Raw genomic sequence first — 23,946 nt, forward strand, 5'->3', positions numbered from 1 at the left:
ATTTGGGGTGAATTTGGGGTCTAGCAGTAGCCAATTTGTGCAAAGTTCAGACATCTGCTTCTGAATTTGACCGACCATGTGAGTTATTAGACGTCCGGCTCCCACCCCACGCGCTATACCGACCACTCAAAAACCCCGCGACCCGTTCGAGCACACGACTGCGGCTGCAACGCTCACACAAAAATCCCTTCCCTCCCTCGCTCCCGTGCCGCGGCCATGGCGCTCGTCTCGCTCTCGCTCTCGCCCCCGTGCGCGCCCGCCTCCTCGTCTTCCTCCAGCCACCTCCTCACGCCGCCGTCGCTCGCTGGCGGCAGCGGTAGCAGGAGAGGAGGGCCACGGGGCAACGCAGGCCTCGCGCTAACGCTGCCGGCCGGGCGTCGGGGTCGGGAGTGGAGGGCGCCGGTGTCGTCCTTCTCGTCCTTCCTGCCGTCCTTCTTCACGGGGAGCAAGAGGAAGGAGGAGGAGGACGCCAAGAAGGCGGCGGCGCTCAAGGCGGAGCTGCTGGCGGCCATCGCGCCGCTCGACCGCGGCGCCGAGGCCACGCCGGAGGACAAGGACCGCGTCGACCAGGTGAGGCGACCTCCTTTTCCTGCTCCACCTTCCACGCCGGTGCTGGTCTCCATGATGACTCACGCCTCCGTTTGGCTGGTTGGTTGGTCCAGATCGCGCAGCGGCTGGAGGAGGTGAACCCGACCAAGGAGCCGCTCAAGTCCGAGCTCCTCAACGGCAAGTGGGAGCTCCTCTACACCACCTCCACATCCATTCTCCAGCCGCAGGTTCCTCCTCCTCCTCCTTCTTCTTGATTTAGTATTTAATTCAGCTTCTCTGTGATGTGATGCATTGCATCAAAGGCCAAAAATTAGCATCCTATTGATGCAGCTGTTCATTTTTATCTCTCTCTCTTATGGCAATAATCATCACCTAAGCTGGGCAGCTGCATTCCTTGCAAAACAGAACAGGATATGCGGCTGCATTCATTTCTTTTCCACTCCAAAAAGGCTAGCCTCTTGTTGAAGGCAGCTGGAATCCTCTCAAAATAGTCAAGAGCTTGTTTGTGTAGGCATATTATCCTGTTGGAATATCACATTGTGTTCAGTTTACTGATATATGCAGAGGCCAAAGTTTCTGAGGTCATTCGGGACGATTTACCAAGCGATCAACACCGACACCTTGCGAGCCCAAAACATGGAGACACTGCCTTACTTTAATCAGGTAATGTAATTTCCACCAAAAACTAGTTCCAGTGTGTGTGCCTTCTCCCTAAAAGAGATTATATTGCAAAATTCCTTTCTTTGTTTTCCTTCGCTAAGAAGCAAAGACTTGTCGCTCGGGAACGATATGCTTTACCGATTATATTTGGCATGGTAGAGATCAGTTTTAGTATGTGTTATGGTGAAGTTGTGGATAAGCACCTCCCAAAGGTTGGGATAAGGGGGTGCGTTAGTTGAAAGATTGATTGATTGCGCCGGTGAAGGCTTTACTTCTCTTTGGACATCCGGTGAAGCCTTACCTGATTTAGAACACAAGATGTCCATTTCCTCCTTGCAACCTTGTTATCTGTCGACGACTTGAGCTTGCGCATAACTCATATAGCACGGTGTCGGTAGGCACATTCAATGTAACTTTATCACACCGCTAGTTCGGTTTATATAAATTTTGGAGGCGCATTACGAAATCAGAAAATTAAATAGCATGCATGATGTCGTTGGTAAAATTTTAGCGTTTTTAACAATAATAGTGGTTACAGCTTGCAAGTGCTGCTTCTGTTCTGTGTGTGTAGCGTGGTGATGTAATAATATTTGATTCTGCAGGTTACTGCCAATTTGGTGCCTCTCAACTCTAGAAGAGTGGCAGTTAGGTTTGATTACTTCAAAATATTTAGCCTGGTGAGACATTTTATCTCCTACTGTAGTCAATACTCTGCTTTTACACTAAATAGTTGATACTCAGTAGTCCACTTAACATGTGCTAATAACTTTTACCATACCATAAATTTTAATGTTGTTTCGTGATTAGATCCAAATCAAAGCACCTGGAAGTGGCAAAGGTGAACTAGAGATCACATATCTTGATGAAGAGCTCAGGTCAGCTTGTCTGCCCCTCCCAATGGCTTCTTATGTGGAGTACCCGCGGCTGTGCCCTAAAATGGATTCATTCCCCCACACTATTCTCCATCGTTACGATACTGGACTATTTTAAAATCAAATTCCACCCCCTAAAAGATAATTAAAACTAAATAAATCAGTTATCTGCAAATCTGACCATGGCGCATACATAAATGTTTCAGCATTGGAAATGCATACCCTTAAAATAGACATTGAAATGTCACTGCTACACCTCATTTTGTCCATGTAATTTGTACCCTTCCAGTGCTCAAAGTAGAATAGTTTTGTGAAATAATTGCCCTCCTGAAATCCTGATGGGTGTCTGTATGCAGTGTTTGTTTTTTGGGGGAATAAAATGTATGTTGTGGTGTACTGATGCTGCTTGAAATCTCCTCGCTGGATTTGCAGGGTTTCGAGAGGCGACAAGGGGAACTTGTTCGTGCTCAAGATGGTCGACCCATTATACCGAGTTCCGTTGTAATAATAACAGTAGCTAAATGCTAGTGTCTACGAGAATCAGGTGTCAACTATCCAGAATGTTCTTTTTCTCGTGATACAGGACGGGTGTAGATATTGATGTTTGAGCTTAGTCTATACAGCTGATAGCACATTTGAACTGACAGAACTCAGATGTGTCGACGACGAAATGGGTATATATATATATGTGTGTGTGTGTGTTTGGTCCTAAACTCCTATTCTTCTTCGCTGTTGAAGCTCGGTAAATGCGTTTGGGTTGCAACTCCTAGAGATTTTACCCCCCATATTACCTTGTTTTAGCAAGATGATTGATGAGGCAATCTCCATGGGGCAGATTCAGTTGCAGACAAAAAGTCAAGCCACTGGATAGGAGAAGTGCCCAAAGGAGAAACCACAGCACTAATAATGTTACATCATTAAACTCAACACCTTACCCATGTTAAATCAGACAGAGGCATGCTGTTTGTAGAGCGTGTTTATGCGGTCAGTTTAACCACCCCTGTCCCCATTGCCCTCCCTCGACGAAATCTCGGATTTCAACCTCATCGTGACCACGGTTTCCTATATAGTATTATCTTCAGGCATCGTTTGCAGGGTGCTAATGGGCTATCCTTGGTGCCCTATGCCGCTGTCCTGAGATTGACGATCCCTGTATGCCATCGCGGTGAGTTGCATCTTCTCATGAAATTTGCTCGTCTCCAGACAGACGACGACATAAAACGATACTTCAGCCCTTGCTTCCTCCAGTTTACCAAATACAGCCACCGTCCGGTATTAACTGTCGTTGAAATGAGTGTATCTGCACATTTCAACGACAGTTAATTCCGGGCAAAGGGAGTACCTCTTTCATGAACTGGTATTGTGTGCCATGTGTTATCCGAAGTACATCGATCTGCTGCCCTAGTTAACGATTTCATATTGTCATATGTGTACTCAAGCAACCTATGGCATGGAGGAGCTTTTAGTTAGCTCTGTTCAGCGGTACAAAGAAGGATCAGTCAGGAAAGTTGAAAATAGAGAGCCATTGTTAGACAGAAGACCATCACAACATAAAACCTTGTGTAAAAATGTGCTACAGTTTCTGAAAAGGCATGTCCATACCCTAGCAATGCCAAAGTTAGCATCAGCCAATTGCACAAATAGTTGATAAACAAGGCATATATACTAGCAGGGAAAGCTTTTGAATTGGATGAAAACTTTTGCCCTTGAAACGCTGCTGAGTAGGATGTATAGCCAATGTTAAATCTACTCTCTTTTCTCAACGGTCGTTTTCAGGAGGAAATCAAGCATGCCAACCAATGGGACAACCTTTGGCACCAATTAATCTAGGTACACAGAAAATTCTAAATTTATATACGTAATGCTCCTACCTTATTCATGCCATATGAAAAAAGGAGGTAGATTGATGTTATTGCCTTATGGATTGACTCCATATACAAATAGTTTTAGGTTCTTGTAATTTCTTAGAAGATTTAATATTTGCATAAAATGCAAATAAACCTCAGAGCTGATATTTATCTGCTATACACATTTGATCTACATAATATATTTGTTACTAGCACAGTAAGTTAATTAAGAGCCCTGATATCTAGATAGTAGAGACATCTCTTATAGCTAAGTAAAATGAACTTGTACTAATTTATAGACCGTGTGATGATCAAACTTAATCACTTCAGAATGACAATAAATATAATTAAGTGATCAATCCTCTGGTACATTTCTCGCCTAGTCATAAGGTACAGATATTGGCGTTTTTTTTATCTGCACTATGAGAACTAACTGATCAACCCTCTGGTAGATTTCTTGGCTAGTCATAAGATACAAACACCGAAAAGATCATTTCATCAAAAAATAAGGAATTAGTACAACATATGTGTGATTATAGATAAAAATAATTATTACAGGATAAATGTACCCCTAAATAAACAATTATAGGATACATGTGCTGCCGCTGCTCTTGTCTTTTCGTCGTTGTTTTAGGGCTTGTTAGTTGTGCCCTCAGCGAGACCCTGGATACTCTGTGTGTCTGCTACTTGTGTGTGTGTGTGCGGTGTGAGCATTTGTCGAACCTTGTTGCTCTGGTGGTTTGATTTATATATAAAGCGGGGCGAAAGCCTTTTTCGATAAATAAACAATTAATGAAAAATTACTATTTACGCGTGGAGGGGGGGGGGGGGGGGGGGGGGGGGGGGGGGGCTATAGCCCCCTACACTACACCCTTGCCCTTTGTTTCAATTTGCTCGCGGAGGGGGATTACTCTTTTTCTTGATCGTATTTTAACCACTAATGCTATGGTGGCTACACAGGAATCCAATTATCAACGTGGATATTTCATGTTTGCGGCCTAGTGTGGTGCTTTGTGTGGTGCACCGGACATGCCATCGCCGCAGCATTCCAGATCTGAAGAATACATCTGTCACGTAATCATTTCTTCCGTGTTTCCTATAAATTAGCCAAATTGATTTTGCTGTCATAAAGAAAAAACTACAATAATTTCCACTCTATTTTGCTGAAAATGAGCTTAATAACATTACTTTGATTCTTAATTTAATTTGAAACGCTGCTGAATAGGAGTGGATGCATAGTCAATGTTAAATCTACTCTCCTTTTTCAAGGATCGTTTTCAGGAGGAAATCAAGCATGCCAACCAATGGGACGACCTTTGGCACCAATTAATCCAGGCAGTGGTGGAGCCAGGAAAGTATGATGGGGGGGGGGGGGGGGGAGTGATGGTAAAACATATTGGGGAGGGCCAAACCTTAGGAAAATGAGCTTTTAGCAACTCCGCCACTGAATCCAGGTACAGAGAAAGCCCTAATTTTATGTATGCAATGCTCCTACCTTATTCATGCCATATGAAAAAACAGGTAGATTGATGTTATTGCCTTATGAGTTAATCCCATATACAAATAGTTTTAGGTTCTTGCTATTTCTATTAGAAGATTTAATATTTGCATAAATAAATAAATAAACTTCAGAGCTGATATTTACCTGCTATACACATTTGATGTACATAATATATTTGTTACTAGTACAGTAAGTTAATTAAGAGCCCTGATATCCAGATAGTAGAGACATCTATTAGCTAAGTAAAAGCAACTTGTACTGATTTATAGACTGTGAGACGATCAAACTTAATCACTACAGAATGACAATAAATATAATCAAGTTTTTTTGTAGGGTTTCAAGAGGCTACAAGGGGGATTTGTTTGTGCTGAAGATGGTCCGAGTTCCGTTGTAATAATACTAGCTAAATGCTACTCCCTCTGTCCCAGAATATAAGAGCGTTTTTTACACTACACCAGTGTAAAAAACGCTCTTATATTCTGGGACGGAGGGAGTAGTCTCTACCGTGAAGAATAGGGTACCAACTACCCAAAATGTTCCTTTTTCCCATCTTGGGGCAATACAGGACGTGTCAATATTAATGTTTGCGCTTAGCCCCTATCAGCAGATAGCACATTTGAACCGACAAAAATCAGATGTGTAGACGACGAAATGTATATGCATTTGCCGCTTGGTCATAATTCTTCTTCGCTGTTGAAGTTCAGTAGATGCATTTGTTGGTCATAATTGCAACTCCAAGAGTCTTCCCTCCCATATTACTACCTTGTTTTAGCAAGATGATTGATGAGGCAATCTCTATGTGACGGATTCAGTTATGGTCTTATGGACAAAAAGTCAAGCTCCTGGATAGGAGAAATGCCCAAAGAAGAAACCACGGAACTAATAATGCTACATCATCATTAAACTCAACACCTTATCCATGTTACATCAGACAAAGGCATGCTGTTTGTAGAGCGTGTCCTCCCTCAACAAAACCTCAGATTTCAATCTCATCATGACCACAGCATCCTCCGTATCATCATCTTCAGGCATCGTCTGCTGGGTGCTAATGAGCTATCCTTAGTACCATATACCACTGTCCTGAGTTTGACGATCCCTATTTGCCATCACGGTGAGTTGCGTCTTTTCATGAAATTTGCTCGTCTCCAGACGATAGCCTAAATGAAACTTCTGCCCTCGCTTCCTCCAGCTTACCAAATAGCTCTTTCATGAACTGGGATTGTGTGCCGTGTGTTATCCGAAGTACATCTGCTGCCCTAGTTAACGATTTCAGAGCGTCCTCCGTGTACTCAAGCAACCTATGGCATGGAGGAGCTTTTAGTTAGCACTGTTCAGCGGTGCAAAGAAGGAACAGTCAGGAAAGAAGAAAACAGAGAGCCAGTGTTAGACAGAAGACAAACATAGGGACTACTTGCGAATTTTAGTTACTACTCCCTCCGTTCCTAAATATAAGCCCTTTTAGAGATTCCAATATGGACTACATAGGGAGCAAAATGAGCGAATCTACACTCTAAAATACGTCTATATACATCCGTATGTCGTCCGTATTGAAATCTCTAAAAAGGCTTATATTTAGAAACGGAGGGAGTATATGAAAGACCATCACAACTAAAACCTTGTGTCAAAATGTGCTAGGGTTGCTGAAAAGGCGTGTCCATATCCTAACAGTGCCAAAGTTAGCATCAGACAATCACACAAATGATTAATGTGACATCATAGATGACACATGAACCCTTACCATTCGAGCTTTCCGCAAGTATAGAATTGCAGTCCGACCATTGGATGAAAAGGTGGGTAAACTCCTGATGAAAGTGCAACAACATTAGCAAACATCGAGTTTTGCCATAAACAGTGAGCTAACATAAGAGCAATGAAAAACTGAGAAAACATTCTTTTCAATGAAAACAGACAGCAGTTTTTATTGTATCGCTTGCAAATGTCCTTTCAAACGGTTAAGATTATATATAAACTTTTGCCCTTGCCCTTCCTTGCTGATATAATGTTCTACCAGCTACTATGCGGCCTGTGGGTTGTGGCCAAAAATATCAACGTTATCATGCAGCAGCAGTTGCAGCATAGATACTTATTGTACTGATCATGATCACAGCAGGGTTCTCACTTTTTGTTCACTGATGATGATATTTTTAGCAAGTGCTATCAATAAGTGTAGTTTTGGAATTTCAATGAAAAGAAGCATAATAGCAGGTTTCAACCTATGAATTGTTTCTTTACAAGACAAAAACAGATCATCCTAAGTCCACTCTTCACTGTATATTTCTTTATGGATTAACCCTACAGGTTTCAGCCTATCAAACTTTTAAGACAAAAAAAACGAGAGGCCTAAAAAACAAGATCAAACAGGAATAGGGATAACAGATGGAAAGCACTTCCTGGCATGAGATTGAGACAATTTTCTTACAAACATGCAAAGTTTTTCCTGAAGTTAACCTCGGATGTCAGAATATGGTTTGGTAGAATTCAAACCCTTTAATTCAGAACCATGATGTTGTAAAATATATATTATATAATTGTATAGCATAAGATATTCCCAGTTAAATACAATAGGATCAAGGTTGCCTTACTTTCATAAACTGGAATAGTCATTCTGCAATACATTAATGCAGTCTGCCAATCTTGCAACTCCATATATATCTGCAGCAATGGTATGCCTGGTGAGATAGTAGATCTAGTGAAGTGCATGGGTGAGTGGGGGCAGTAGTTAATGATACAGTCATTCTAGTAAATGTGTCGTGCATCCTTAAATAATTGTTTTTCCTACACAAGCTAGAAATATACCTTCAGGAGTGTTTCACGTGTGTGAAGCAAAGTGATCGAGAAAGAATGGTAATGCTTCTGTTCTAACTGCTCAATGATCTTGTACACTGAACCTGCTTCACTATTATCTATATTGCTTCTTAAGGTCGCAAATTTTGTGAAATACAAAACATAAGCTTATTAGATATATTTGTTTCAGAAAAAATTGATAGCAAAGGATACTTCCAGATGAAAGAAACGAAGAAGCTTTGTCAGACAGCAGTAATATTTCACTTGACACCTTCTTTACCTCTTCTTCATCTCTAGAAATGCTACATTTCTGGCATGTATAAGCCTTCTTTCCTAGAGATGTTGAATAGATATAGAATGTAAGATAAAGAACGATTGCTTATGATTTAGAATTTTCTTTGTTCCATCTCTTCATTTATTATTTTCCTAATTTCCAACCAACCCGAGTCAGGCAGCAGAAAGCCATCACACTTTTGGTCCTTGCATCTGTATCCCTCCAGGAGAGCATCTTCCTCAGAATCCTGTAACATTGACGAAAATGTAACAGAGCTCTGACTTGAAATTTTGTAGCAAGGTACATATATATCATATATGTGTCATGATTCCTTTCCGGATTTTTCACATGTTATAAATGTGTTTGTTAGTGGCCTAGTGCACTAGTAGAACCTCAAAGGTGCTAGTGCATACTAATGCCCCTGTCAAATGTTAATTTCCTGGGGAAAAAAAAGCGGGGAACCAGAATGGAAAACCTTAATACATTGGGGACATGTGCAGGTGAAGAAGTACTGCTTGAGATCATTGTGTCTCTTCAAAGTGGTTGCTGCAGTTTCGATATAACTTATTGATACCTGACAAAGCATATGCATCCAACATTCTCCAGAATGAGAGGAAATGTAAAGAAAAAGAAAGCATAGCATGCACATTAACAAATGAATGACGAAGGCAGAAGACCAAAAAATAGATTCCTTACCTCAGTATTGCTACTCAAGGGTTGCAACGCGCGTACATATGCAGTCCGACCCTCAAATAGCAAAACTGCATTTGGTACACAACTTTATACCAGAAAAGGGTAAATACAAATACAACATTTAACAAATGATCAAATCTGAGAGAAATGCTAAACAGGTGAACAAAAGCTCAGATACCACCTGTGGTTAATAATTGATATAGCAGGAAACAGTCCAGTCCCAAGGGGCCTCAGTTCAGGATCACATATGGTATGAGCATTGCAGGCGAACTGCACACATGTAGAAGACAATAAACCATTCACACTTATTTCATAAATAAGTTATGTATCATAAGGTGTCATGTGGTGCTACTACTACCACCGGCACGACAAGGCTAGAGCTCCCACAGTAAGTTGATCAGTTACTGTTGGTAGGGACAAGAAACAAAACTGCAGGTGATGGGAAAGCCGACATAGAGCTATCTTTTATTTGCTTCCTTCCAAGTAAGTATATTTACTTCCAGTTACATTTGTTAAGCTAAGGTTTGATTACATCACTTTGTTAGGTCCAGTCTTTAAAAGGACTTGGCACAGTTTTATTCTCAAGCAAGAACTAATTAACAAGAAAAGGGAGATTTGTCTCTGAACCCGGCCCTTCCCACAGTTGCACACCTGTACTTGGGTCGGGTGCACTGCAATCACAGCACTACCCAAGCCCAGGGGGTTGGGTCTAAGGCTTCCAATTACAGCTAAGATCTCAAGCACGTGACAATACACAATGCCAACTTCTGTGCACACAAAGGACTAGAATTACAGAAAATGGCCATGCTCTAAAACAAAGTTCAATAATTCAAGGGGAAGATGCCCCTCAGTGCCCTTATAATAAAGAAGAGTCAGGCACCCAGAAATGCGACAACGAAAGGTTGGAGTTCACACCTTATGAGGCATAGCTACCATCCGAGCATTCACTCGATCTCAACATGGCCATGGTCTAGGCAGACACACACTTTAATTTAGTGCTTTGCTATCAAAATATTGGGCATTACCTTAGAAAAAGTATGTGCAATTTCCTTCAGATCAAGTTCAAAATATTGAGTTTGGATGTTTCTATACTCTTCGTTGGTATGGTCCAAACTATTGATACCAATGACCGAACAACACAGCAAAATGTATAACTGGGGTAGAATAAGTATTACGACAACATGAGAGAGGTGTTTTAGCTCCCAGGTCCCTTGTGTCCCAATTTTTTTTTTTAAAAAAAATCATATTTCAAAGTTTCATAATTTTTTTGAAAACAATTCCACATGTACCTATAGATGTGATCTACATGATGTAAAAAAATAATAATAACTGGTTTCATTTGTGGGGTGCAGAAACAACAAATGCGTGGATCTATAATACCGAATAGCATCTATTATAGATCCACATACTGGTCTTTTTTGTGTAGCCCTCAAATAAACATATTATCAAATTTTACAGGTTAGTAAGAATGTATATGTACTTGCGGAAAGAACTACAGATTTTTTTATAACTGTAAAGTGTGCTTTTCGATTTACAAAAAGGGCTCATTTCACAATATTTGGAGAACACATGTCTTTTCTCCAGTAGCATGCTAGTTTATCTACACAGGAAGTGTATAGACCTGATTTTACTCTACTCAAACAAGACCATACGAGTCCTTGGTTACTTGAGATATCAGGAAATTAGGACTAAACAAGGGAGGACAAGGCGGGGCGGGGGTGCTAGCTTGGCTAAGATAGAAAGTTTTGATGTGCATGTAGATTTGGTTCTAGTGCCGCCACCCTTTTCGAGATCTGTCAGGATTAGCAAGTTCTAGGACATCTCTGAGGGGTTCAGACCAAACACTCGATCTCAACGTTCAGAAATTAAAAAGCTATCAGGGTAGAGAAACACAAGGGCACCAAACACTCACAATAACACCTGAAACCAGCTGTTTTCATCAGCATAATGCATCACATAATTAATTTGAATCTCCGTCTACTATAGCAGTTAAAACATTTACGAACCTAAGGAAAAACATATTATGGGCAATTGGGCATTACCTTAGAAAAAGTATGTGCGATTTCCTTAAGATCAAGTTCAATTGAAGGGAGAATCAGCTGCACAAGATTGGCCATCTGAGCATAGAGGACCAATTGATTATCATCAACCTTCGAGATGTCTATTCATGCGAAGTCAATCCAACACTCTCAAATCATAATCTTTATAATTTATCATGAATCATGTGTCAAGAGGGCAGGATACGGGACTCCAGCGCATCCACCAGATCGTAGTTATCTGTTGCTGAAGATGGAATGGCCTGGAAATACAAGTAGTATCAAGCTAAGAGGATGCAACCAACAATGATGCACTGAAAATACAGAGGCATTGTACAGAAAGTTTTTGTCAGGAATAGACCAAACCAGCCAATACCTTCTCGCTTTGCAGTTTTCTTCTTAGTATAAGCCGCACCATCAAACGGATTGTAGGAGTAAGCATCTTCTTCCTTTCCTCTGTGAGCGCTGAGATGGCTTGACACTCAAGTTGATGAAGCTTCCATTCTTCTTTCTATGCAATAACAAAAATTCACTGAAAGAAGTGACATCACTGAAAGCATAATAATCACCACAAAGAATGTTTACGCATGACCACAGAAGTATGTATTTGCCCATCAACGGCGTGAAACAACCGAAGGGCAGAGTCCGAACCTGGCACACGCTCCCGCAGTACCAAGCTACTCGACAAACCGAGCACTTCCTCAGGTTGCCGGAGGCGAAGCAGTGGTCGCAGCTCGATCCAACCGAAATCCTGTTGGGCGTAGAAGCATAGGGTTCCTGGCAAATAATGACCTCCCCTGCAAAACCGTCGCAGAATCCCACCTCATGAGCTTGATTATACATAAACCAGCAGGCCAAGCTCGACTCAAGGACTAGTATCATCCATCTCAGCGACATCTACGTGTGCCATTCATCTGGGCATTTCGCCGAGCGGTTCGCGGGCAGGTCAGCGTATAGGGGCAAAGAACGGCTGCGGCCGAGGGGAGGGAGGGCGGAGTTACCTGGGAAGAAGCTGCGGGCGGCGAGGAGGCCGCGGCCCTTTCCTGGAACGGAGGCGACGGCGAGGCCGCGGCCGGCGAGCTCGCGCTGCAGCTGCTCCGCCCACGACGCCATCCCTTGCCGCAGCGGGGACGCTCCGCCGCTTGCTGCTTCACCGGACGCTTGAGAAATCAGAGCAGAAACAGTTGGGCCCCACCGCGCTGGAGGTAGTGAGGCCGACTTAACCGGGCCAGACGGGGTACCTGACGGATGAAAGCCCATATAGGGTTCTACGACTGGGCTTGGGCCTGCCAGGAGGCCCCGTTAGCCCAACCAGCACGGCGGCGGCATTTGTGGCAAAGAAAAAAAGGTTTTGCTCCGTCCTCCTGCTCGCTCGGCATCCATTTCAAAATTTGGGGGCTCCGTCGCCATTCCCTCCTGCCCCCCCCCCCCCCCCCCCCCCGATTCGCTCCGGCTCCCCGTCCCACGGCCGCCGCCGCGCCCGCGCCGCACCACCGCGCGCATAGAGCGCCGGGAAGCCGCCGGCTCCGAGCGTCCCCCTCCGCGGCCCCCGAAGCAGCCGCCTCAAGCTCCGGAACCCTAGGGTCTCTACCCCCCACCCGGTCCGCCTCTCCGGCGAGATGCCGCTGGGCCCCACCGCCTGCCCCGACGCAGCCGATGGAGAGGAGGGGTAAATTCCTCCGCCCCCCGGCCCCCGACGACGCCGCGGCCGCCGGCAGGAGCGCCACGTTCCCCGCCGCCGGGGACACGGGCCACACCAACCTCACCTCCTCCTCGGGCTCCTCCTCCTCCTCCACCGTCACGGGCGACCCTCTCGACTTCCTCGGCCAGATCCATGCGGCCTGCAAGCGCCAGAGGCCCCTCGGTGAGCTCAGCCACACCCTAACCGTTGCTTCCATCTAGGGTTATGCATCTAGTTTAACGTCTGTCACATGCAAATCGAACCAAGTTAACACGCAGTAGCTTCAGGACACGGGAAATGAACCTGCAGAGTAGATCCTGACTGTTAGTGCTAGCTCTACTTTTGTTTGCGGATTGTGAGCTGTGATGTGCTTATTTTGTAAGGCTATGTCAAAAAGACGTTCTAGAAAGTGTATCAATCGGTGTGGCAAATTAGATTGAAGCGAGATATTGTTTGTTATCCGAAGGTTGTTATATCACATTTCCTCTCAGTTGCTTTGCAATGCAATTGTATATTCACTGCAGCTTGATTAAGGAAAAAATGGTTATCCAAACACCCTATGCGTTGCTTCCATCTAGGGTTATGCATCTAGCCTAACGTCTGTCACATGCAAATCGAACCAAGTTAACACGCAGTAGCTTCAGGACACGGGAAATGAACCTGCAGAGTAGATCCTGACTGTTAGTGCTAGCTCTACTTTTGTTTGCGGATTGTGAGCTGTGATGTGCTTATTTTGTAAGGCTATGTCAAAAAGACGTTCTAGAAAGTGTATCAATCGGTGTGGCAAATTAGATTGAAGCGAGATATTGTTTGTTATCCGAAGGTTGTTATATCACATTTCCTCTCAGTTGCTTTGCAATGCAATTGTATATTCACTGCAGCTTGATTAAGGAAAAAATGGTTATCCAAACACCCTATGCGTTGCTTCCATCTAGGGTTATGCATCTAGCCTAACGTCTGTCACATGCAAATCGAACCAAGTTAACACGCAGTAGCTTCAGGACACGGGAAATGAACCTGCAGAGTAGATCCTGACTGTTAGTGCTAGCTCTACTTTTGTTTGCGGATGGTGAGCTGTGATGTGCTTATTTTGTAAGGCTATGTCAAAAAGATGTTCTAGAAAGTCTATCAATCGGTGTGGCAAATTAGATTGAAGCGAGATATTGTTTGTTATCCGAAGATTGTTATATCACATTTCCTCTCAGTTGCTCTGCAATGCAATTGTATATTCACTGCAACTTGATTAAGGAAAAAATGGTTTTAAAGTTTCAGACTTGAGCTCAGTTTTAAAATCCTAGAAATTAGTTTGATGTTTTTTTTTTGTTTTTGCAAAATTCCTATGTGGTTTGCATCTCAGATTTCCGTCTATATGGAATCTAGACCTTTTCTTCTCATGGATTATATTAATTTAGATTCTGTCTATACGGAAGCTAGACTTTTCTTTAGATGAATTATATTAATTTAGATTCCGTCTATACAGAGTCTAGACCTTTTCTTCACATACTTTTTTTTTTGAAATAAATGAAATATTGTAATGTTATATGTGGAATTTTAACATAAAGCTGAGTTATCGTCCTGCTAAAAAAAACATTTTTGTGGTAGGCCCTGTTCCTGGTAAGAATTACAGTTAAACTGTCTTTCCGATTCTATTCCCTGACCCTGCTACAGAGAAAGATGCTCGTTTCCAACCGAATTTGTCTAAAATGTGTTGTCATCTTGTTTTAACTTGAACTTGCTTCAGGTACTACAACACAGCGTGCAACTCGTATCCTGTTGCCTCGAGGTGAGGGGCCGGCGAAAGCTGGTACCAGCCCTTCTGTTAGACAGAGTTCTGAAGGAATGGCTATGCAGAAGCAGAGAGGCGTGCTGGCGGCCTCCAGGTTGCAAAAGGTGTCTCCTGATCAAAAGGATGTTAACGCTGGTGCAGGAGTACTGGCATCAAATCAAAACGACATGTTGTCTACACCTTCCATGTTGAGTACTATCACTGATACCCGCAATCAGAATGCTGGTCAAAACGACCAGCAGAAGAATGAAATGGATCTGTTTGTGAACAGGAATAAGTCGTCGTTAGATGTTTCTTCTTATAAGATCACATCTCGAAATGCATCAGTTGGCGATTCACACTTAACTTCTCAGGGTAAGATTCCTTTTTTGACTCTGGCTTTTTTGTAAAGTTAAATGCAGACCTGTTTCTGTATTTAGTTACCAGTTTACATTGCAGGTGAGAATGTAGGAGTAACCACTGACAGTAGAATGGACAGTATGTTGTCTTATCTGCATTCTGTTTCATTGTCAGCAGGAGATAATTATCATGTGGCTCAAGCAGCACATGATCAAGGCGGGAAACATCAGAAGCTTGAGCTAGCTGGTGCATCAGTTGAGATGGATGTCAAGTATGATGCAGCAACTTTGCCTCAAAAAGGGATTGAAGAAGCTTGTAATCAGAATCGAGAGCCAATGACCCGTTGCTCTGTCGTTGGTTCTTCAGTTACTGCTGTATCACTACATTCAGGGCAAAATACACGAGTTCCTCAGAGTAACCAATATGCTTCGCCAATGCAGATGCCTGAATGTACAGTGGAATCATCTGCAGCTATACCAGGTAGTGTCCCTCCCAAACAGCAAGAAGCTGCAATGCCATCAAGTGTTGGTGATTGGAATCCTAAAAACCGTCAGGTTCCTAATACAACAGACAAAGCTGCCCCTGGCAATGGAGGTTTGCCATCCCGAGGCCAAGGGTTATCTGCTAATGAACAATCTACGTCTGCCAAGGATGGGGGTACTTCGCAAGCAAACAGGGATCAGAAGGAGCGCCGAAAAAAGGGTTATGATCCTGAACATTTCTTTAAGGTGAACGGGAAGCTTTATCAGAAACTTGGTAAAATTGGATCTGGTGGCAGCAGTGAGGTTCACAAAGTTATATCAATGGAACGTGCAATCTACGCCCTGAAAAAGATAAAGCTTAAAGGTCGTGACTACCCGACAGCATATGGCTTTTGCCAAGAAATCGGTTACCTAAATAAGCTGAAAGGAAAGAGTAACATCATACAGCTAATTGATTACGAGGTACTGGTATTAACCTTATCTCTACTAGTTTTGGGCTGCATATAACTTGATACTTGTACACAGCATCTCTATTGAGTTATCGGACTCATTTTCTGTGTCCTGGGAGTATTTTATTAAATGCAAAGGGATGCTATGATATTTTAGTTTATTTATTATTCCGTGCAGAAAATTAACTTCTATTGTCTTTGAAACTGGAAGCTTCTTGTTCCCTCTGCTCCTTGTATTGTCTAGAACTTCTCTCATAACTTTTGCCCTTCAGGTGCACGCATAACAGAATCATGTCCTTTGAAATTTCCAGTGCTTGATATTTTTTAAACTTCCATACAATTATGGTTAGGCTAGCACCAATGAAACTGGAAAAAACCCAGCTAGCGGAAAGTTAGCATCTTTTCTTATCAGGAGCCTACTTTGCCTGTGATTATTAAAATTTCAAGTTTTCAATCTGTCTTGCTGTGTGAAACCTGATTAAGAACAACTATGGATTGCCATAAGATATGCCACTCATCTTATTAGTTTACAGAGGGAGTAGTATTTAGCGGCAGCACTGTGCACAGGATACTTTCACTGTATAGAGGAAATATTATCTAATCTGCCTAAGGCTTTTGGCATGTACCAGGTCACTGATAAAAATTTACTTAAAGAAGGTCCTATCTCACCTCGAGATGGAAAAATTAAGGATGATCAGTACATTTACATGGTCCTTGAGTTTGGCGAAATTGATTTAGCACATATGGTTGCTCAGAAGTGGAAGGAGAGAAGCAACTCAAATATGAAAATAGATGAAAATTGGCTGCGGTTTTATTGGCAGGTAACCTTTATTTAATTCGAGTTAAGTAATAGCATAAGGCTTGAGTAGAGGACAATTAGCTAACTATGAACTAGAATGTAGGTGGATACCTTTGATGCAAGCTTTTCTTCCCAATCTTCAAATCAACATTAAAAAATTGCTGTAGTTGGCTCGGTGAACCAAATCTTGTTAACTTATTTTAGAGTATGTTATCAATTTATCTCAGAAATGTTGTTCCAGATTTTTAATTGCATTGCCTCTTGCCAAACTGCTACACAATTTTCCATTGTTCATTTGTATGTGTCCTGCTTAGGTTAATGTTCACGCATTCTATTGAGTTACTGTGCTGTTAAAGTTTGTACTAAGCCTCAATACATCTTCTGTGCAATGTAGGTTAATATTTTATACTGATAGAGCTGAAAGTAATGTAGTCGACTATGATATATTCCATAATTATTGGCATGTGCAAAATTTTAATCATCCATGTGTTTATTTGGCTCTGTTAAACATATACTTGCTCCGTCCCTGAATGTAATGTGTAGTGTGATTCATGAGACGAGGCTTTGACCAATAATTAATTGATTAGTGTGTGGTTGTGTATGTGATATAAAAATGCAATCATTCTAATAACATCAATTGTGTCACATAAACCACATGTCTTTGTTGGCCCAAACCTTCTCTTAACGAATCAAAATACACCTTGCATTTCCGGGGACGTCGGTTACTAGAACTTGTACCTGCATTATTAGTAATGAATACGTTCAGATAAGTGGTTATTTTATTCTGAATTTCAAAAATCCTAGGGCCTTCTCAAATTTACCTTGTTTTGTGGTTCAGCAAATGCTTGAAGCAGTCAATACAATCCATGAGGAACGGATAGTGCATTCCGATCTGAAGCCTGCAAATTTTATGCTTGTGAAGGGATCACTGAAGCTAATAGACTTTGGCATTGCCAAAGCTATAATGAATGATACGACAAACATTCAACGTGATTCTCAGGTACCGTGGGATGCAATTTGCTTTCGCTTGTTTATTTCTGCAGTTGCATATACTTGTTGTATTAGTAAGAATATTACTGACCAGTCACATCAAAATTTGTTGTATCTGGCATGCTAATCTTTGATCTCTCCCTGTAAAGAGCAGGTAGGAACACTTAACTACATGTCACCTGAAGCATTGCTATGCAATGAGCAAGATTCCAGTGGGAACATTTTCAAGTGTGGTCGGCCAACTGATATCTGGTCTCTTGGGTGTATTCTATATCAGATGGTGTATGGTAAGACACCATTTGCAGACTACACGACTTTCTGGACCAAATTCAAAGCTGTTACCGATAGGAACCACAAGATCCGTTATGAACCGGTCGACAACCCATGGCTTATTGATCTAATGCAAAGGTGCCTGGCCTGGGACCGAGACGAGCGGTGGAGGATACCTCAGTTGCTTCAACACCCCTTTCTTGTCCCTCTGGTGCCACGGGATGTGCCTCCCATCAACCCTGATCCTGATCCGTGCAGCATGCTGATAGAGCAGGTCAGACCACACTGGGACAATCCCGAGGTTGCCAGACTTTGTTCCGAGCTTCGAGGCGTGATTGCAAAGTGCAAGCAGGATCAAAGCAGTCAAAGCACTGAAACCTAACACAGCGTAGCGTCGACGGCATGTTCAGCTCAGCGCGCGCCATCTTCTCCTCGAGATCAAGCATCAATTGCAACGATTCGATAGACAGCTACTCAGGCACTGCAGGTCTTGGGCAAGATCCGCGGCTGACCGTCACCGATTTTATGGCTCAATTGTGTTGTTACGGAAGCTCAGCACTTCATTGAGGAATTCCATGTATGTGTCGTCCTGAGGTCGTCGTTGGTGTATGTATGTATGCCCTCCTCTTCGGCTTATTTTGTTTGTCCCCAGAACAACCGGTAACCGGGGGACCATTTGTGACACGAGGTTTTCCTTGGTAGGATCCATCTTCCTGTTAGATGAGGAACTAGGCAGGTGGTGCTTTAGTCTCTTCTTCGTCTGTTTGGTCCTTCTGAATTTAGGCGACGGCGTCTGTTGTAATCTGTATATGTAAATAGCACCTGCATGATGAGTTGGGGTGGCAGGGAGAGGGAGGCGTTGTTTTGGTAGTGGGCTGGGCATTCTTGGTGCCCGGGTGTTAGGAGGAAGTTGATGCAAGCAATGCCATGGCAGGACTGACACTGATGTTGAAATTGAAGATATTTAGTAGTTGTATGTTAGTTGGGCGCAGGAGGCATCTTCCCTGGCCGCGTTTGATGATGATCCGACGGCGTTGGTTTTTCTGTTGAGATACTGTTGTGATCAAACCAACCGCAGGAGTCATCCCGCTGGTGCTGGTTGTGGCTTGTGAGCACAGTTCTCTTGTGTGTGCTCCAATCTGGGTTGATTATTATGTTTTTTACCAGTACGTACGTACGACTGAACCCAACGCACGAGCCCACAGCACCTTATCGACTGTCCAACCACGTTGTTTCAGATAGACGAGCCCCATCTGGTGGAAAGTGTTGGTGCTTTCCATCTGCAGATGCACAGCACAGGCATTATCTTTTGTAGCCTAGTGCAAGGGCACATGCACGCACAATGCCATCCATGCTCAGAGCAAACTCCAAAGGGGCGACCTATTTCGTCTGCCAGTGTCTGTTTCGATCACGACGGACAAAAACGCTGGCCCAATGCGACAATCCAAACCAAAAATGCGTTTGTTTCGTGTCTGCACTGACACATTTCAAGCCCAAGAAGCGGACGCGTCGTGCATCCCCTCAGCGTCCGCCGCGGTACCACATGTCGGCCGGCCAACCACCCGACTTGGGTCACAGTTAACACAGACACATACGGATGGGCCCAGCTGGCAGTGTGTGGAAGGGCCACGTGCCCGTCCTTTTTAATGGACGCGTGCACGCGGAGGAGGTTCGCTGGCGGCATGAGTTCCTTATGCCGGAGCGCCACCACCGCGTCCACATCGACCATGACGTTCCCCCACCGCCCCCATGGGTATTGCCAGAGGATGAGAAGGCGGAGGCGGAGTACCAAGCCACCCTCGAGGAGGCCCTGGAGCACGCACTGGAGGCGGGCCGGCTCGAGGAGGACGCCCGTTGGGATAGGCTGGAGCACGCCCTTGCCTTGTCGGCGGCGGGGGATTCCGTGCACGCGTCATTGTTTGTCTCGCCACCGCTGCAGTTGCCGCCCGTTGTCGTGCCCAAGGCCAAGCCGGAGAGCGCAAGCCCACGCCCATGCGGAAGCGGTCGCCCCCCCCCCCCCCCTCCTTACTTTGCCCGAGGAGTCCTATTTGTGGATCGGCCAGCTCCGCGAGTGAGCGAGCGTGCTTCCCTGCAACTACGCCTCCACGCCGGAAGAGGAGGCGACCCACCTTGGGCGCTGGAAGGCGCATTGGCTCGCCGAGGAGGAGGCCGGCGGCGAGCGTCAGATGCGCCAGGAGCAGTAGCTACGCCGCGACGAGGAGGTGTTGCGTCTTGAGGAGAACGAGGAGGAGTGCGCCCACCTCGCTGTAATGCCGCCGACGCGGCAGACGCCAGAGTAGGCTGCCTTGGCGGCCTATCAAGCCGCGTTCGGTTGGGCTGGGCCGCCTCCAGTCTTCATCGACCTCACCTGCGGCGACGACGACAACAAGGGCAAGGGCAAGACAGTCTAATAGGGCAGCGCGCGGGCGCTTAGATTTTTTAATGTTTAGTTAATGTTTAAGTGGATTCTGGCCGGCGGTTAACCGGCCATTTTTATGTATAATTATGCTTTTATTACGTGTGTTTCGGCCACGTGGGCAAAAATGAATATGCCATCCGTTGGACGCACCAGTCGATTCAAATGAAAAAGCAGACGGATAAAAAGGGCACAAAGCGTGCGTCCGTCTGGATCGCCCCGCTTGAAGTCGCTCTCGCGTACACACGTCGCCTCTCTCCCCTCAGTGCAGTGGCCAGCAAAGCCGTGGCCCGGTCATGTGCAGCAGCAGCACCAGCACAGCCCGCGCGCCAGAACTCGCCACTGCAGCGCTGCTCGGCCCTCCCCTCGCCCTTTATTTTTTTAGGTGAGCCATGACTCGCCTAGTACCACCACACTAGCGGCGCACGCAGGAGATGATTGATGGTGAGAGAGCCCCCGGGAGCCACGCGTATGCCGAGCCGGGGGGAGGGGGCGTTTCTGACGGTGCGCGGCGCAGCCCCCTGCCCCCGAGCGGTCCACCACACACAATCCACTCGCCCGGCTTGCTGACTGACTACCCTGCGTCCGCACTGGCCGTGCACTCGCGCCAAAATGTGCACGTCACCCGTGCACCAGACGCCGACCAGAGCTCGTCTGCATGCGCGGCCGCAGGGTGCATTTACGCGAGTCACGTCGCCGGCGTCGGCCTGCCTGCGCTCGGCCGCTTTCCCCTGTCACAAACTGACTGCGCCGCGCCGAGAGAGCTGGAGTACCACCTTGGTCTAGTCCGTACTTACAAAGCAAAGAAAGCTAGTGGGACATACGTACATACTGTAGCTGGTACGTATATGCCCGGCCCGGCCCGGCCAAAAGAAATACCACGTGGTGGTGGTGTGGTGGCAGCGGCGCTCTCGCCGCCACCAAGCACTGCTCGCCGTCCGGCCATCGCGACGCGGCACCGTGTCAGGGCCGCGCGGGCACTGGCGCAGTCCCGCCTCGCGGTCGCCTACTATTTCCATGTCAGCTCAGCGCCCTGCCAAGTGCGTGCGATCGCGCGACGAGCGTACGTACATTCCACTGTGGGCGCCACAGGAGCTCCGGTCCGTCCGGTGGGGTGCCAAAGCTTTCATTTCACATGCGCGCGTGATGATGGGCCTTGTCCGGCGCAAAAGGCAGCATAATTGCGATTCGTTTGATGGTGCTACGAGCGTACGTACGCACGCACGTACGACGATTGTGTCACTGTAAATTTAATTAACTTAGCCGTAAAACGTCCCACGTGGATGGAGTCGCCCTCGTAGTCGAAGGAAACGTCTCGTCTTGCTGAGCGCGTATCGTCCGAAATCCTAAAATAAATCCAGAATAAATACGAGCATCATGTCTTAAATTATAATGGTATTGTTCGCCTAACCATCTAGCCACAGGTTGGTTCACGGAAAAACTATTTAGGACTAGTACTATTTACAGGTCGACGTTGATGGTAGCTAGCTCCCTACATTCTCGCGTTTGACAAGAGAGTACACGTTCCCTATTGCAACCACTGTGAGATCTCGGAGTAGATCTATTAGCTCACTACTAGTGCTACTGCTCCAATCGTGGATCTCGTTGTCGAACCGCACAGTGCAAGTACCAAACCGGGGCCTATGACACGCTCGCTGCCTCACTGCATCGACCAATGCGTGCACAGTAGCACTAGGCGATATATGTGCCGCACATCGCGTCAGATCGGAGCGATCAGGGCCGCACATGCACGTGCCGCTCAGCTGCCGCGTCAAGTTCGCACGACCAGCGGTCAAGCATGCCAAGCAAAGCAAAGCCACGTGGATCCCGCTGATCGCGCGCGCTGTCTGAGCCCGGCCCGACGGGACAGCAGCAACAGCTACCGAGCGCGACGGCGGCGGCGGCCCATTTCGATTTCTTTATCATCATCACCAGCGACCTCGAGCTCCCCATGCGTCGTCGTCGCCATCACCGCGATCCGCGCGAGACTGCAGCAGGAGTCCACGTACAGTACGCGCAATGGTGACGGGCGGGCCTACCTGCGCCTGTACGATCGGGGATCGGATTGTACCACCAGCCCCAGGGGCCAGGGCCACGGGGAGATCGGCCGGCGGCAGGGACGGGCGCGCGCGCATGTGAGCGACCGGCGGGGAGCTGTCACGGGGTATGGCGCGTGCGCGTACAGTGGGCCGGACATTCCCGCCCGGCCGTGGGCATGGAGCGCGGCCGCACGGCCGGGCCACCCGACGGCAGCCCGGCCCCGGCGCCTGCCGCGCCAAAAGCGCACGCCCTGCCCGCGCCCTTTTCGCTGTGCGGCCGTGCGTCGCCACGCCGTGGGTGGCCTGCTGGCTAGATCGGGCGCTGCTGCTGCTGAATTTTTCAAAATTATTAAAGGAAGATAGCATCGGCCGATCTGCTGCTTGGTGCCCTGTGATGTGATGTGATGTGATGTGATGTGATGTGATGGAGTAAACAAATGTCCGGCGACGAGCGCCCTCCAGTCCAGCACATGCTTCTGGTCGCCGCTGATGATCGTCGAGGGAAAGCCGATGCTCGCTGCTCACTGTTCACTGACCAAACCCCTACACACTTTGGTGGTAATAAATTATTGTTCCTGGAGGAACCTTCGACCGAGTTAACTATGGCTGGCTGGTAGGAGTAGCAAACTTTTGCCCGGGGTGGGCGATGTTCGGTTGTTCACTACGAAGTACTATGGCGTCTGACGTTACACCTCCAAACATATCCATCCTCCGCGCGTAAATTAGAGTACTCAGAAAAGTTCCGCCGGCACTGTTGGTTGGTTGTGTTCCCCGGCCCGTCATCTCGATTCTCTTCTACTAGACGTCTCAACCTCAAACGCACCTCACTCGGGAGGAGCCGTCCCAGAGTAGTGTAGTACGACGTGCATCGCAAGTCGTTTTCATGGCGAGCGAGGGAACCCAGTTCGATTCCTGGACGGTCAAAAATAACATCACGCGAAAGAGGGAGATAGATGCCTTGCGAAGAGCATCTCCCCCGATCCATCGATCCGGCGCGGATTTTTCCCGGGCTCCACACGCTGCAATGTGCGTGCGTATATTAGCTAGCTGGTCCGGCCATACCTAATCGATCGACTCCCCACCTGTACTGTACTGTACTGTGCTGCTTCCAACTTCATGGAAATTTACACCCTGACCCTGACTGCTCCACCCGTACCGAGTAGGCCCCACGGAACAGACCCTGTCCACTGTGACCAAGGCCTCTATTTTCGAATTTAACATCATTCCGCTTCTAGGGTCCAAGCAGGCAAGCACTACTAAATTCGAAACTATTAATTTGACTGAACGCGGAACACGTTGAGAACAAATGCTGGTTCAGTCCTTGCAAACCACCCTCCTCGTCCTGGTTGTCTCTCTCTCTCTCTATATATATATTTGCATCTTTCTCTCTATATATGTGGATCGCGTGCTTTTCCGGTGTTTCCTTTTCCCGCCTTTCCCTTTTTTTTTGTATATATAGAGAGAGAGAGAGACAACCAG

At 46.0% G+C, this 23,946-nt stretch overlaps 3 protein-coding genes across 5 annotated transcripts; 2 read left to right on the top strand and 1 right to left on the bottom strand.

The window, feature by feature from the left end:
* The first annotated feature begins 107 nt into the window (after nt 1–107).
* On the top strand, nt 108–2,794 carry LOC123090812 (probable plastid-lipid-associated protein 4, chloroplastic). Its single transcript, XM_044512152.1, has 6 exons — nt 108–570; nt 663–776; nt 1,114–1,212; nt 1,812–1,886; nt 2,017–2,084; nt 2,514–2,794. Exons 1-6 carry the CDS (start codon nt 217–219, stop codon nt 2,584–2,586), a joined length of 783 nt encoding a protein of 260 aa, XP_044368087.1. The 5' UTR covers nt 108–216; the 3' UTR covers nt 2,587–2,794.
* A 3,455-nt stretch (nt 2,795–6,249) lies between these two features.
* Nucleotides 6,250–12,425, bottom strand: LOC123090814 (histone-lysine N-methyltransferase ASHR1). Its single transcript, XM_044512155.1, has 14 exons — nt 12,218–12,425; nt 11,868–12,013; nt 11,593–11,727; nt 11,425–11,479; nt 11,223–11,341; nt 9,362–9,450; nt 9,184–9,265; nt 8,963–9,061; nt 8,656–8,734; nt 8,427–8,546; nt 8,226–8,332; nt 8,012–8,081; nt 7,168–7,231; nt 6,250–6,727 (listed from the first exon to the last, which is right to left on the bottom strand). The coding sequence occupies exons 1-14, from the start codon at nt 12,327–12,329 to the stop codon at nt 6,556–6,558; spliced, it is 1,449 nt and encodes a 482-aa protein (XP_044368090.1). The 5' UTR covers nt 12,330–12,425; the 3' UTR covers nt 6,250–6,555.
* Nucleotides 12,426–12,659: 234 nt separating this feature from the next.
* Nucleotides 12,660–19,036, top strand: LOC123090815 (serine/threonine-protein kinase MPS1). 3 transcript variants are annotated; one of them, XM_044512156.1, is made up of 6 exons: nt 12,660–13,080; nt 14,639–15,037; nt 15,122–15,966; nt 16,583–16,774; nt 17,591–17,752; nt 17,897–19,036. In XM_044512156.1, the coding sequence occupies exons 1-6, from the start codon at nt 12,873–12,875 to the stop codon at nt 18,392–18,394; spliced, it is 2,304 nt and encodes a 767-aa protein (XP_044368091.1). In that variant the 5' UTR covers nt 12,660–12,872; the 3' UTR covers nt 18,395–19,036. The 3 variants fall into 3 exon arrangements, with proteins under 3 accessions (XP_044368091.1, XP_044368092.1, XP_044368093.1); XM_044512157.1 differs by having other exon boundaries at nt 15,197–15,966; XM_044512158.1 differs by having other exon boundaries at nt 15,200–15,966.
* The last annotated feature ends 4,910 nt before the right edge of the window (nt 19,037–23,946 follow it).

Source organism: Triticum aestivum, chromosome 4B, assembly GCF_018294505.1.
Source record: "Triticum aestivum cultivar Chinese Spring chromosome 4B, IWGSC CS RefSeq v2.1, whole genome shotgun sequence".
Classification (NCBI taxonomy): domain Eukaryota; kingdom Viridiplantae; phylum Streptophyta; class Magnoliopsida; order Poales; family Poaceae; genus Triticum; species Triticum aestivum.

Excerpts from the sequence above, each read along its gene's own strand:
- LOC123090812 (XM_044512152.1), top strand. The coding sequence starts at position 217 with ATGGCGCTCGTCTCGCTCTCGCTCTCGCCCCCGTGCGCGCCCGCCTCC. Across the intron at positions 571-662 it reads ACAAGGACCGCGTCGACCAG|ATCGCGCAGCGGCTGGAGGA; the intron begins GTGAGGCGACCT and ends TGGTTGGTCCAG. Across the intron at positions 1,887-2,016 it reads ACTTCAAAATATTTAGCCTG|ATCCAAATCAAAGCACCTGG; the intron begins GTGAGACATTTT and ends TTTCGTGATTAG.
- LOC123090814 (XM_044512155.1), bottom strand. The coding sequence starts at position 12,329 with ATGGCGTCGTGGGCGGAGCAGCTGCAGCGCGAGCTCGCCGGCCGCGGC. Across the intron at positions 11,480-11,592 it reads GAAAACTGCAAAGCGAGAAG|GCCATTCCATCTTCAGCAAC; the intron begins GTATTGGCTGGT and ends TTGTATTTCCAG. Across the intron at positions 8,547-8,655 it reads CTTTCTGCTGCCTGACTCGG|GAAAGAAGGCTTATACATGC; the intron begins GTTGGTTGGAAA and ends CAACATCTCTAG.
- LOC123090815 (XM_044512156.1), top strand. The coding sequence starts at position 12,873 with ATGGAGAGGAGGGGTAAATTCCTCCGCCCCCCGGCCCCCGACGACGCC. Across the intron at positions 15,967-16,582 it reads TACAGCTAATTGATTACGAG|GTCACTGATAAAAATTTACT; the intron begins GTACTGGTATTA and ends GGCATGTACCAG. Across the intron at positions 17,753-17,896 it reads ACATTCAACGTGATTCTCAG|GTAGGAACACTTAACTACAT; the intron begins GTACCGTGGGAT and ends TGTAAAGAGCAG.